This window comes from Oryzias melastigma, linkage group LG16, assembly GCF_002922805.2.
Source record: "Oryzias melastigma strain HK-1 linkage group LG16, ASM292280v2, whole genome shotgun sequence".
NCBI lineage: Eukaryota > Metazoa > Chordata > Actinopteri > Beloniformes > Adrianichthyidae > Oryzias > Oryzias melastigma.
In genome coordinates, this window is record NC_050527.1 from 28,126,205 (window position 1) to 28,137,260 (window position 11,056).

At 52.2% G+C, this 11,056-nt stretch overlaps 3 protein-coding genes across 11 annotated transcripts in view; 2 read left to right on the forward strand and 1 right to left on the reverse strand.

Moving 5' to 3' along the window:
- Nucleotides 1-6,966, forward strand: part of LOC112136592 (protein DEK) — a 35,705-nt gene extending 28,739 nt beyond the window's left edge. For 4 of the 9 annotated variants that reach the window (XM_036215791.1, XM_036215794.1, XM_036215796.1 and 1 more), the window contains 9 exons: nt 3,279-3,443; nt 4,564-5,163; nt 5,235-5,364; nt 5,484-5,732; nt 5,793-5,897; nt 6,003-6,081; nt 6,390-6,568; nt 6,637-6,705; nt 6,849-6,966. In XM_036215791.1, coding sequence (XP_036071684.1) covers nt 3,279-3,443; nt 4,564-5,163; nt 5,235-5,364; nt 5,484-5,732; nt 5,793-5,897; nt 6,003-6,081; nt 6,390-6,568; nt 6,637-6,705; nt 6,849-6,860 — 1,588 coding nt within the window. In that variant the 3' untranslated portion in view covers nt 6,861-6,966. Of the gene's footprint in view, nt 1-3,278; nt 3,444-3,522; nt 4,119-4,563; nt 5,164-5,234; nt 5,365-5,483; nt 5,733-5,792; nt 5,898-6,002; nt 6,082-6,355; nt 6,569-6,636; nt 6,706-6,848 lie in introns of those variants that run through there. The other 5 variants (XM_024258389.2, XM_036215797.1, XM_036215793.1 and 2 more) reach the window with 5 other exon arrangements.
- Nucleotides 1-11,056, reverse strand: part of sostdc1a (sclerostin domain containing 1a) — a 441,057-nt gene that overhangs the window by 133,984 nt on the left and 296,017 nt on the right. The gene's annotated exons all lie outside the window — the stretch shown is intronic.
- The window catches only part of creb3l4 (cAMP responsive element binding protein 3-like 4), a 4,949-nt gene continuing 2,050 nt past the window's right edge, over nt 8,158-11,056 (forward strand). The window contains exons 1-9 of the mRNA XM_024258409.2: nt 8,158-8,310; nt 8,910-9,035; nt 9,129-9,369; nt 9,535-9,656; nt 9,721-9,798; nt 9,922-10,028; nt 10,217-10,285; nt 10,765-10,849; nt 10,921-11,014. Of these exons, the coding sequence (XP_024114177.1) occupies nt 8,913-9,035; nt 9,129-9,369; nt 9,535-9,656; nt 9,721-9,798; nt 9,922-10,028; nt 10,217-10,285; nt 10,765-10,849; nt 10,921-11,014 (919 nt within the window). The 5' untranslated portion in view covers nt 8,158-8,310; nt 8,910-8,912. The remainder of the gene's footprint in view (nt 8,311-8,909; nt 9,036-9,128; nt 9,370-9,534; nt 9,657-9,720; nt 9,799-9,921; nt 10,029-10,216; nt 10,286-10,764; nt 10,850-10,920; nt 11,015-11,056) is intronic.

An 11,056-nucleotide genomic window follows, 5' to 3' on the forward strand; every position in this document is an offset into this window, starting at 1 on the left:
TCTGACTGGAGGTTCAAGCTAATGAGTCCATCTGGGTTCTGTTCTGTGGTTCTGGACGTTTCTAGACGGAGAAATGTCAACCAGGTGGTCAGAGTCTAGGAGGTGAGGTTACTTAAGGGGAGGAGTTACATGTTCTTTACAAACACACCTGACGTGTCTGAGGCTCCAGGTAACAGTAACACCTGTTCACCACCAGAGGTCCTCAGCTGGGATCCGTTTGTGGTTTCTATGGTGACCAATGATTCCCTGTTTTCTACTGATAAACACAAACATGTAAAAATAATATATACAGTGGTGGACAAAAGTGTTGGTACCCCTCAGTTAAAGAAGGACAAACCCACAATTCTCACTGAAATCACTTGAAACTTACAAAAGTAACAATAAATAAGAAATTATTGAAAATTAAACAATCAAAATCAGCCATCACTTTTGAATTGTTGATTAACATAATTATTTTAAAAAAAACTAATGAAACAGGCCTAGACAAAAATGATCTTACTGTTGAGGAAAAATTGAGTCAAAGTAAAATGAAAAACCCGACTCTGCACGTGCTCAGAGGGTCTGTTTATTCATGAATAAAGTCAGAGAGTATTCCAGCGTAACCATTCAGATTTAGTCGACGAAGCCCCCGATTCTCTGTTCTCTCCCATCTTTATACCCCAAGTGGACGTGACCCAAAGCACAGCACACTCTCCGCCTTCAATGGGACAACAGTCCTTCTTTGGGAATCGTACCAGAGGAACCTTCATCAACACCAGGCATTCCAACACATCTATTTCTGTCTTATTTTCCCTGGAAGCCCTTGTTTAACCATTTTATCTGGACACCTGGCTGGACACTGAATTTGAGAAATGGAGCAGCTCTTTTTCCTACAGTACCTCAATGAAAGATTGAAGACTATCTGACCAGAGTGACATGATTAACTCAGGTGTGTCCTTTAATTCACATCACAGGTGTTTTATTTATTGTTACTTTTGTAAGTTTTGAGTGATTTCAGTGAGAATTGTGGGTTTGTCCTTCTTTAACGGAGGGGCATGAACAATTTTGTCCACGTCTGTATATATTTTATCATCATTTCCAACTGAAGAAGCATCTTCACACAAAGAATGAGACAGTTTGATAAAAATACCAGAAACGAAGACGTCTGTGTTTGATGGATAGTTTGTTTTAATCAACAGATTATTTCATCTTTAGAATAGATTCATACATGAATAAATGCATCACACTAGACGTCACTCATCGCTGTGATCTGTATGTGTCAACAGATAGGAGTCTTTATGTTATTAAATATGCACCTAAACGCTTGTCAAAATGTCCGAGTTTATATATAATTATTGTGCATATTCTACTCAGAGGATTACCTGTGAATAGCGCCCTCTGGAGGACTGGGGTGGGATCATTAGGTTTCTTCTGCCCAGCGGAGACAGAGTTCACTTTGTATTACGGCGGCTCTCTCCTTCATCAGGAAGTATGATTGGAACATGTACTTTATGGACCTGGGTGTACGTCCATGTATGCGTACGGGTCATGCAGGGATGTGTCTCAGGGTAAATGTGGCCAACATGAATTTCCATCAGGTTTTGTGCTGATCGCACTTAAATACGTGCACATGCGGGTCTGAACCGGGCGGAGAACCCCGGAGGAAGAGCCGCTCTTCGGCCCCGGAGCAGGAAAGGTCCAACGAAGAAAAATCCAGCCCAAGAGAGGACAGAACTTTGGGTTTGGACCTTGATTCAGGAAAAGCGCTGGTCGGACACTTCCTGTTGTCATAAAACCTTTCCACCAATCAATGGGTTACATGGTGTGACGACAGAAGCTCCGCCCTCACGGGTCCATTCCATTCTTCTATGGACCTACAACCAACGCGGGTCTAGAAATGGTACCAGTTGGTCCTGCTTAACGGGTCCATTTTGTAATGGAAACGCTAAAAGGTCCGGTCCGGCCCGGTCCAGTCCGGCCCAGACCGCTCAGTGGAAAGGAGACGAGAAAGACCTGTCTGTCAGGTAAGACCACATCCACTGTGGGGCTTCCCCAGAAAGCCCCGCCCAGTGTTCCAGCCGACCAATCGGGATCTCATGATCAACTGTGATAAACCTGCAGACAGATCCACTAACAGAACCACAAGATCATCTGCTGCCATCAGAACATCCTTACTGTGTGAGATCTCTGCTGGGTCAGACGGTACCGGTTCCAGGACACGGCGGTGAAGTCAGTTTGAGGTTGGATATTCGACAGACATTCGCTGTAATATTTAGGGAGCGTCAACAAATGAATCATTGGACCAAACCAAACCCTTTAGAATGATACAACCAAGAATCAGGATCAGCTTTCAAGGCTTTTTCTCATCATATATTTACAAGCGCAGCATTAATACTGTTCCTCAATAATAATAAATGATCCGACATAAATGTAAAATGAATTTAAATGCAGCATTGTGAATTTATATTTCTATATTTAATGCCCTTTGAAGTGAGAAGGCCATTACATATACTCTATCTTTTGGTTCTTAGCCACAGATTAACATTTTATTATTGTAACAACACGCTAGTATTTATTCATGATTGTCTTTGATGTTAGAAATTGTGTTTTATGAAAATATCATGTATGAAATTGTTCTAAAAACGTTTTGAAAAAAATACTTATCTATCGTAGATTACCAAGATAATATATTAGTTATTGCAGTGTTTGGTATATGGAGATACTCTCTGTATCGTGAATCACATAGTAAGTCACTCTGACGTTCCCGGTCCTAGTCCCTGTCTCTAGGTCGCTCTTGAACAATCATGACACGGTTGATGTTCACAGACTTGATGACTAAAACCATTTTCTGTTGGTGTTCATCTCTAGGTCTTTCTTTCTCTCTGTGATCTCTGTTTCAAATGTCCTGAAATCTTTACCCAGCATGCATCTTGTTCTGCTTCTGTTGTGAGAAGCTTGAACTGTTCTTCAATCAGCGGACCAACAGTGGAGTTGTGTTTTCCACACACAGGTCGACTGATTCTCTTCAGGCTCCAGCTCCTCAGTGAACGACTATCCTGGAATCTGGAGTCGGTGCTCAGAAAAAAGTACACTAAAAACGGACTAAAATCAGAAAAAGACTTGGAAGGTCATCTAAACTGCTGCTCCTGATAGTTCTTAGTCCGTTGTATTCTAAAGGGATTTGGTTTGATTTGGTCCAATCATTTATTTGTTGACGGTCCCTAAATATAACGGAGCGAGACCCTGAAACTGACGTCACTGCAGTTCCAGGAGGATCAGCTGTGGACGGTGTCCTGCAGGTTCACGATCCGGGGGTCCAGCCCGGGGGAGCCTCCAGCCGGCAGGGGGCAGGAACGCGGCGCGAGACATCCCGAGGAAGAAGACTGTCCAATCAACGGAGCGGCCGCGGTAGCCCCGCCCCCGAGGGAAACCGCCATCGTGAAATCAAACGGGCTCAGTGACAGGTAAGCCGCGCGCGGGTCTTCTTGAAAAGGTGGACGGTTCCACAGCTCGCGGGTTTCGCGCCGTAACTTCGTGTCTTTGAAGTGCCGCCGTTTGCGTCACTCAGCCTTTGTTGTTAAAGCGCGCGAGCGAGCAGCACGCGCCGCTCAGAGGTTTGGACTGGTTTGTTTGTTTCGACCGGAACGCTTCTGCGCCTGCGCAGTGATCAACTAATGCGGCGACGCGTGCTTTCTTAGCTAAGATTAGTTTTGTTTTTTCTATTTTCACTAGGCGCGGAACCCGCGTGCACGCCCTTAAACCGAGCGCGTGGCGCCTGGAGGCGGGGAGTCATTCTGAGAGAATCCGGGTTTATCTTTACCTGTCCTTAACGGAAGTGATCCCCAAACTTTATTTATAAAGCATTCATGAACAACCGGAAACGCAGCCTTAAAAACAATGAAATGACATTCAGATCTGAGATGTTCCGAATCCAAATCTCTGCAGAGGAAACATGCTAGTGGACAAAGCTTGGAGTTTTATTTACAAACACACTGGGCGGGGCCACAGTCTCCTTGCTCCGCCCCATTCTGATGCAGACAGATTCATGAAGGTCTTTGTTCTCCGGGTCTGAGCTGGAATCTGGATCAGGATCCTGGATCTGGATCTGGACTGTACAGCTAATAGAAACGATGCTGGAGGTAATGTTAGCCTGTGGGGGCTGTAAGCTAGTGGGAGGGAGTGTAAACAGCTGATGGGGGCGGGGTCAGCCGCCTTCTACTACAACTGCAGATCTCTGAATGGAAACAGAGAACTCTCATCAGCATAAACGCTCCAGAGAGCCGTTCAGTTCTCGATGGTCTTCTTCAGGTCTTTCCATAAACCGACCCACTAATGAGGAAACCGGGTTTCTGCGGCGGTTCTGACATATGGAGCTCATCTGTGGACATCAGACTGAAGTCTGCGTCGATCTCCGAGCTCTGAAACGCTTTTCTGAGACGGAAACATTTCCATGATTTGGAATAAACAGAACCAAAGGTTTGAGTCCGGTAGGAGTCGCCCTCGTGGAAGGACTCGGGTTCTGTTGGTTCTGTTGATCCCAGCTCAGTTGGCACGGCTCTGTAACAGTGATGTCATCACCTGCAGCACCTGCGGCACCATGGGGAGCTCCGTGCCGTCTGAGGAGGACCATGAGGAGGCGGGTCCGGACCGGAGCGGATCCACGGAGTCCTGTGAGGAGAAGCGTGCTGTTCAGGTGAGCTCACCTGCGTACCTGCTGCTGAACGTCTGCTCTGCTGCAGCCGGGGGGGGCGGCGTCCTCCAGGGGAAGCGGGCCAAGAAGACGGTGGAGAGGCTGGACCTCCAAGCCCCCAAACAGAAGGAGAAGCTGAGGATGGGAGACGGTAAGCTGCCGGAGCGCGCCCCACCGCCGTCCTGCCGCTCAGCGGCTGACCGCAGGTTCGATTCCCGCCCTGCAGGGGCTGGAGACAAACTGGGGGACATTCCACGCACCTCCTACCAGATCAACAGGATGAAGGCCGCGGACCTGAAGCCGCTCCACTCCATCCTGTACGACCGGCCCGGGAAGGTAAAGCCCGCAGGTGACCGGCCCGGCCCGCTCAGAACCCTCTCCTCACCCGGTCCCTTTCAGGTGTCCACCATGAAGAGGAACCTGCGCCTGTTCAACGGCTTCCCCTTCCAGGCGGACAGCGAGCAGTTCCACCGCAAACGGGACAAGCTGCTGAAGTGAGTGAGCGGAAACATTCAGACAGAAACCGCAGAAACCAGAGAAACCGCCGGCGCCGCTCTCCTCGCAGGAGCTCCAGCCTCAGCAACAGCAAGCTGAAGCTGGTCTGCACCGTCCTGGACCTGGAGAAGAAGGGGACCCACTCAGACCTGATCCACAGGATCCTCGGCTTCCTGCTATCGCCCAAGAACAGCGGAAAGGTCAGTCCCGACCGGCTCTCCGTTTAGAACTCATGGCGTGCGTAGTTCTGAGGTTCGCCGCGCCTCCTGACCTTCAGAGCTCAGCTGCTCCTATCAGCACCTCCTGCTTCCTCCTGCAGCGGCTTCCTGTGAAGAAGAGGAGGAGGTCCAAGAAGAAGCTGACCGGCGAGGACTCCAAGAAGAAGAGCCGGCCCAGAGAGCGCAGCTCCTGCACCCCCAAGAAGTCCAGAACCAGAAGCAAGTCCAGCGCCATCGTCATGGACTCCAGCAGTGACGACGAAGACGAGAAGACGGCAGCTGCAGCGGCGCAGTCTGATGGGGAAGATGAAGAGGAGCGGCGCTCTGAGACATCAGAAGATGAAGAGCAGGTAAGTCAGTCAGACTGACCAACCGCAGAGCAGCATCCTGATGTCATCCGGGGTCGTCAGTCCTCCAGGTCGGAGTCGGACCGAGCCAAGAAGAAGACGGCCACGTCCCAGGAGACACCAACGAAGAAGAAGAGGATGAAGAAGAGGAGCTTGGAGGAGCTGCAGGTGAGGAAGACTACTCCGTTAGTGGAGGAGAAGAACTTTGAGGTTTCTGAGGACGGGTCTCTGCAGACCCGTTAGCTCCATTTCTGATGGTTCTGGTTCCTGCAGCCCAGAAAGAAGAAAGCCGCTCCGCTCCGACCTGCAGCCAAAGTCAAGAAGGCCGACAGCAGCAGAGCCTCCAACACAGGTGAGCAGCACTGAGCATGTGCACACACCTGTCTGACGTGCACGTGTCTCAGACGTCCACGTGAATACACGGCCTCCTCAGAATTACAGAAAAGCTCAAGTTCTGGTTTTCATTGTTTGGTTCATGATGGTTTTATTTTGAAAATCTGCTTCCTGTCAGCTGCTGACATGTCTGCACCTGCATGCACCTGTGTTCACGCTGAACCTGCAACATGTTCATTCCACAAACAACTGTACACGGCTGCACACGCAGTCTCTGACCTGCACGTGTGCAGCTGCAGACGCAGTCTCTGACCTGCACGTGTGCAGCTGCAGACGCAGTCTCTCACCTGCGCACGTGTGCAGCTGCAGACAGCTCTGATGACGACCAGCCGCTCATCAAGATGATGAAGACGAGTGTGAGTGATGAGAAGCTGAAGGAGACGCTGCAGACGCTGCTGAGAGACGCCGACCTGGGGGAGATGACCATGAAGAAGATCTGCCAGCAGGTGGAATCCGAACCAGAACCTCCATGTGGGCCGGTGTTCTGGTCTGATTGACCCGGTTTTTGTTTCAGGTGTTCGACATGTTTCCAGAACACGACCTTAGCAGCAGGAAGGACTTCATCAAACAGACCGTTAAGGATGTGAGTGACCACACACGTGCACGTGCATGGACACACACAGCTACATGCAGCACATGATTTTATTTTGAAAATCCGTGGCAGGAACAGGATGCCACGTCCTGTAATGGTCTGCTCTGGTTGGTGTCTCCTCTGTTTCCTCACAGATCATCACATGAAGATGCAGAGAACACCCCCCACCCCTCCCCCGCTGGTTTTCCTTTAGTGTTTGTTACCTGTTTGAATGTTCTTTTGTTTAATAAAGTTTTACAGTTTTGAACAAAACCCTCAGTTGGATTTTCATGTGTAGAGTTTTGAGCAAATGAACTTTTTGCTCTTTTTAATAAAAAGTGATTAAACATGATTTGTGACTTTAAAGAGCCGAGCAGACAGAACCGCATGCTGGGCAGTGGAGATGTCTACTGGAGTGACGTCACAAAACTTCTGCTGGACCACCTCTGAACCCCCTCCCCCACCAGCACATCAAGGTTCTCTTATTCTATTCACAAACTTCCTTTCAAGCTGAGACGATCTGATGCAGCTCCATGGACCAGTCCGGCTGCTGCTGCAGAGCATCAAACATCGACCGCCAGACGGTCTAATCCGGCTAGTCATGAAGAGAAAACATATAAGGATGTTGGGGGAGGAACATCAAGTTTGTAGCTCATTCCTGTGGCGAGTTACGGTTATTTCAAGAAATGGTCGCAATGCGCAATTCTGCCACCAGAGGGAGCAAAGCCAAAGCAATACCAGCATCAAGAAATAATCAGCATTTCTTTGCAAGCGCGTGCCACTTCTGGATCAGATGCAGTTATGTTGTCTGCCAGCCTCAGCGCCGCTAAGCTGCCATAAAATGATCAGGTGTGACGTCACAATGACCAACGTCATCAAAGACCATCATAATCCGTTAGGTTCGCTGACACATTTCTTCCAACTGAGAAAAAACTCATCAAAGCTACAGAGACCAAAGGTGTGCTCTAATGTTTCTGGTCCGGCCCGCTTCAGATCCGACGGGTTGATGTGAGCCTGAACCCACTTGAGTTCGACACCGCTGCTCCAAACGGTGACCTCCAAACCCCTCCAGAACATGCTCCAGAACCATGAGCAGAGACAGTGATGGGTCCAGGACCAGCTCAGACCCGGAGGAGTTTTCCATCAGAACCTGCTGCAGCTGGTCCTTCTGGGTCAGGACCATCTGCTCCAGAACCAGCTTCCTTTGGTTGAACCTTCTGTGTTTCATGTTAGAACAGAAGTAAAAGTTCAAACACGACATGAAATCCTGATTTGATGTCATTCAATCAAAACATTATTTTAACATCAAACTCGATCTGTGTTCAAATACGGATTCATTCTGTAAATCGATTTATTTGTCAGAAAATTAATTTACATCAAACTAAATTCCCTCTAAGACCGGAAGCTGCACTCAGAACTCCCGCCAGCAGGGGGCGACGTGCGCGCGCCCACCGACATGGACAGCTACGTCACAGCAGCAGAGGAAGAGGAGGAGCTTGTGCTGCCAGCTGAACTTCCGCCTTTCCTCCGGGAGACCTGTTGCGGTTCGTGTGGGCCAGTCTGGCTTTGTGGATCCGCTCATGTAGACCGGAACCGACGGCGGACTAACAGTGTTCGGTGAGTCAGCCGGTTGGTCGGTGGTTCGGTTCGGGGTGAAGACCCAACAGATAAGAGCAGGTCCAGAACCACGGAGCGCAGTTGTTGTTCAGACCCAGAACTGGACCTGCGGTTCCTCCCCGCCGTGACTAAAGTTCTGCGGCTTTGGTCCGCGTGCGTCCACCTGTCCGAACTCACCTGAACCTGCACGTTCGTGACGTCAGAGTTCTCGGTGCTGCGCGCGCAGCTTCAGGTGCTGTCTGTGCGCGGTTCTGAGGTTCTGGTCCCATATTTAGTGAGTTCTGCGTCCTCCTTGCTCGCCCCGCCCACCGCCATCACACCTGTTGTTTGGAGCGCGCGCGTGCTCGCACACCAGGATGTCCTGCTTTGCTGCGTCACCTGCTCTGCACGCGCTCACCTGTCACCTGCAGAGACGGTTCTGATGACAACATCTGGTTCTTCAGGGAAAACAGGAGGTCCGGTTTGGCTGGTTCTGGGCGGGTCCAGAACTTAACGTCATCAGGCTCTTCTGGACCTGCCAGCTGTGTTTTTCAGAGAGGGTGTGACCTGATGAGAGGAAGCCCCGCCCCCTGCTAAGCTGTTACCTGTGAACCTTCCAGGTGATGGATGCAGAGAGCGGTCAGCTGTTCGTGCCAGCAGAAACCGGGCCGCGGCTCGTCGGCGCCGACCTCATCTTCAGCGCCTCAGAGGAGCCCCTGCAGGACTGGGTGGTGGACCCCGACAGCGTGAGTGTTCATGTGACGCTGAACAGAACACGAACGTCCTGATGTCCCTGGAGGGATCACACGCCAGCACTCACTGAGGCTCCGCCCCCACAGGCACTGAATGACAGCGAACCAGAGGACGTCCTCCACGCCGTCGACCCGAACGAGGTGTTTGGGGGCGTGGCCCCGGCTGACCCCTCCTCAGAGAGTGACAGCGGCGTGTCCGAGGACAGCCCCGTCGCCCCGGCAACAGCCTTCCCCTCAGCCACCGTCTACCAGGTGGTTTATGACATCAGCGGGCTGGGCGGGGCCAAGCCCGGTCCCGCGGACGACAACGTGATCTCCATCGAGCTCGGTAAGCCGTCCGGAAAAACCGGATCTGTAGCAGAAAAACCTGAGGAACCGGCTGCTGCTGGAACCGCAGAGGAGGTTCTGAGCAGTCCAGCTGGTCAGAACCGGCTGGACTGCTCGGGCTCCCGTGACCTCTGACCCCTGAAGGGACTAACCCCCCTCCCTGCAGATGGGTGGAGCTCTCAGCTGCTGCTCTCCGACTCCTGCCTGCTCAAGCAGCTCCCGCTGGTCCCGGCAGCCGGACCGGGCGCTCTGAGCGGCGCCGACCCCCCCAGCCCCGACGAAGACGCGGTAAGACTTCCTGTCAGGTGACCTGTGGCCGCTGGGGGCCGAACTCACTGTCCTTCTGCTGCAGCTGCAGCTGACGGAGGAGGAGCAGAAGCTGCTGAGTCAGGAGGGGGTCTCCCTGCCCAACAACCTGCCCCTCACCAAGGTGAGTCTGCAGCGCCGCCGCACCTGCAGCAGCGCCGCCACACCTGCAGCAGCGCCGCCGCACCTGCAGCAGCGCCGCCGCACCTGCAGCAGCACCGCCCCCGCTAACCACGGCTCCCCGCAGGCGGAGGAGCGGGTCCTGAAGAAGGTCCGCCGGAAAATCCGCAACAAGCAGTCAGCCCAGGACAGCCGGCGCCGCCGGAAGGAGTACATCGACGGGCTGGAGAGCAGGTGAGTCTGCTGCCCTTTCCCGACCCAACCCGCAGGTGAGGCTCCTGCCAGGGATCACCTGGAAACACCTGCAGCGGGCTGGGTCTGGGTCAGAACCAGCAGCTCTGACAGTGGAACTTTCACAATTCTGAGCCTGCAGAGTGTGGGTGGAGCCACAGCAAATGTGTTTCATGTGTTGTTGGGCGCAGGGCGGCGGCGTGTTCGGCGCAGAACAGAGACCTGCAGAGGAAGGTGGAGCAGCTGGAGAAACACAACAGGTGAGCTCACCTGGATCCACAGACTGTAGGATCAGTGGAGCGCGACGTCACCTGTAGAAAACACCTGACAGCATGTCTTCATTTCTACTGGATAAGCTACTTTAGACCAGGAAATGGGCGTCGGCATGTGGAGCCAGACAACAGCGATTGGTCAGAGTCGTCTCTATGGCAACGGCTCTGACCAACCAGGAGCGAGCTTGTGGGAAGGCCGCACCCCCAACACTGGACAGCAGGCTTGAGGCCAAGAAGCTCCACCCACTTTTATTAAGGCTTTTGATTGGTCCTTTTATGAAACGAATGAGGATCACCAAGATCTGTTGATTCTGATCCACAGCTGTTTGTTTAGAAATAGAAGTCTCTGGGATTCTGCAGGTACTTCCTGTTTGAAGCCCGGGGGCGGGGCCTGCTGTCCATGCTTCTACAGTCTATGATGAATAGTGTGTGATCGTGCGTGTCTCTGTGTCTCCCGGGGACCTCAGCTCCCTGCTGGCTCAGCTTCAGCAGCTTCAGACCTTCATCCGGCAGACGGTCAGCAGAGGAGCTCAGACCAGCACCTGCCTACTGGTGAGCACTCCTCCAGACAGCAGCGTTCATGTGGGGCAGCGTCTGCAGCTCTACCTGTGTTCGATTCCCAGATCATCCTGGTGTCTCTGGCTCTGATCGTCATGCCGAGCTTCAGCCCGTTTAGCCGCCGGCCCACCGCGGACGAGGAGTACCGGCCCACAGGAGGTCAGTGAGCGGCGGGTCTGCTGGTAGAGGTCAGGGGGGTCA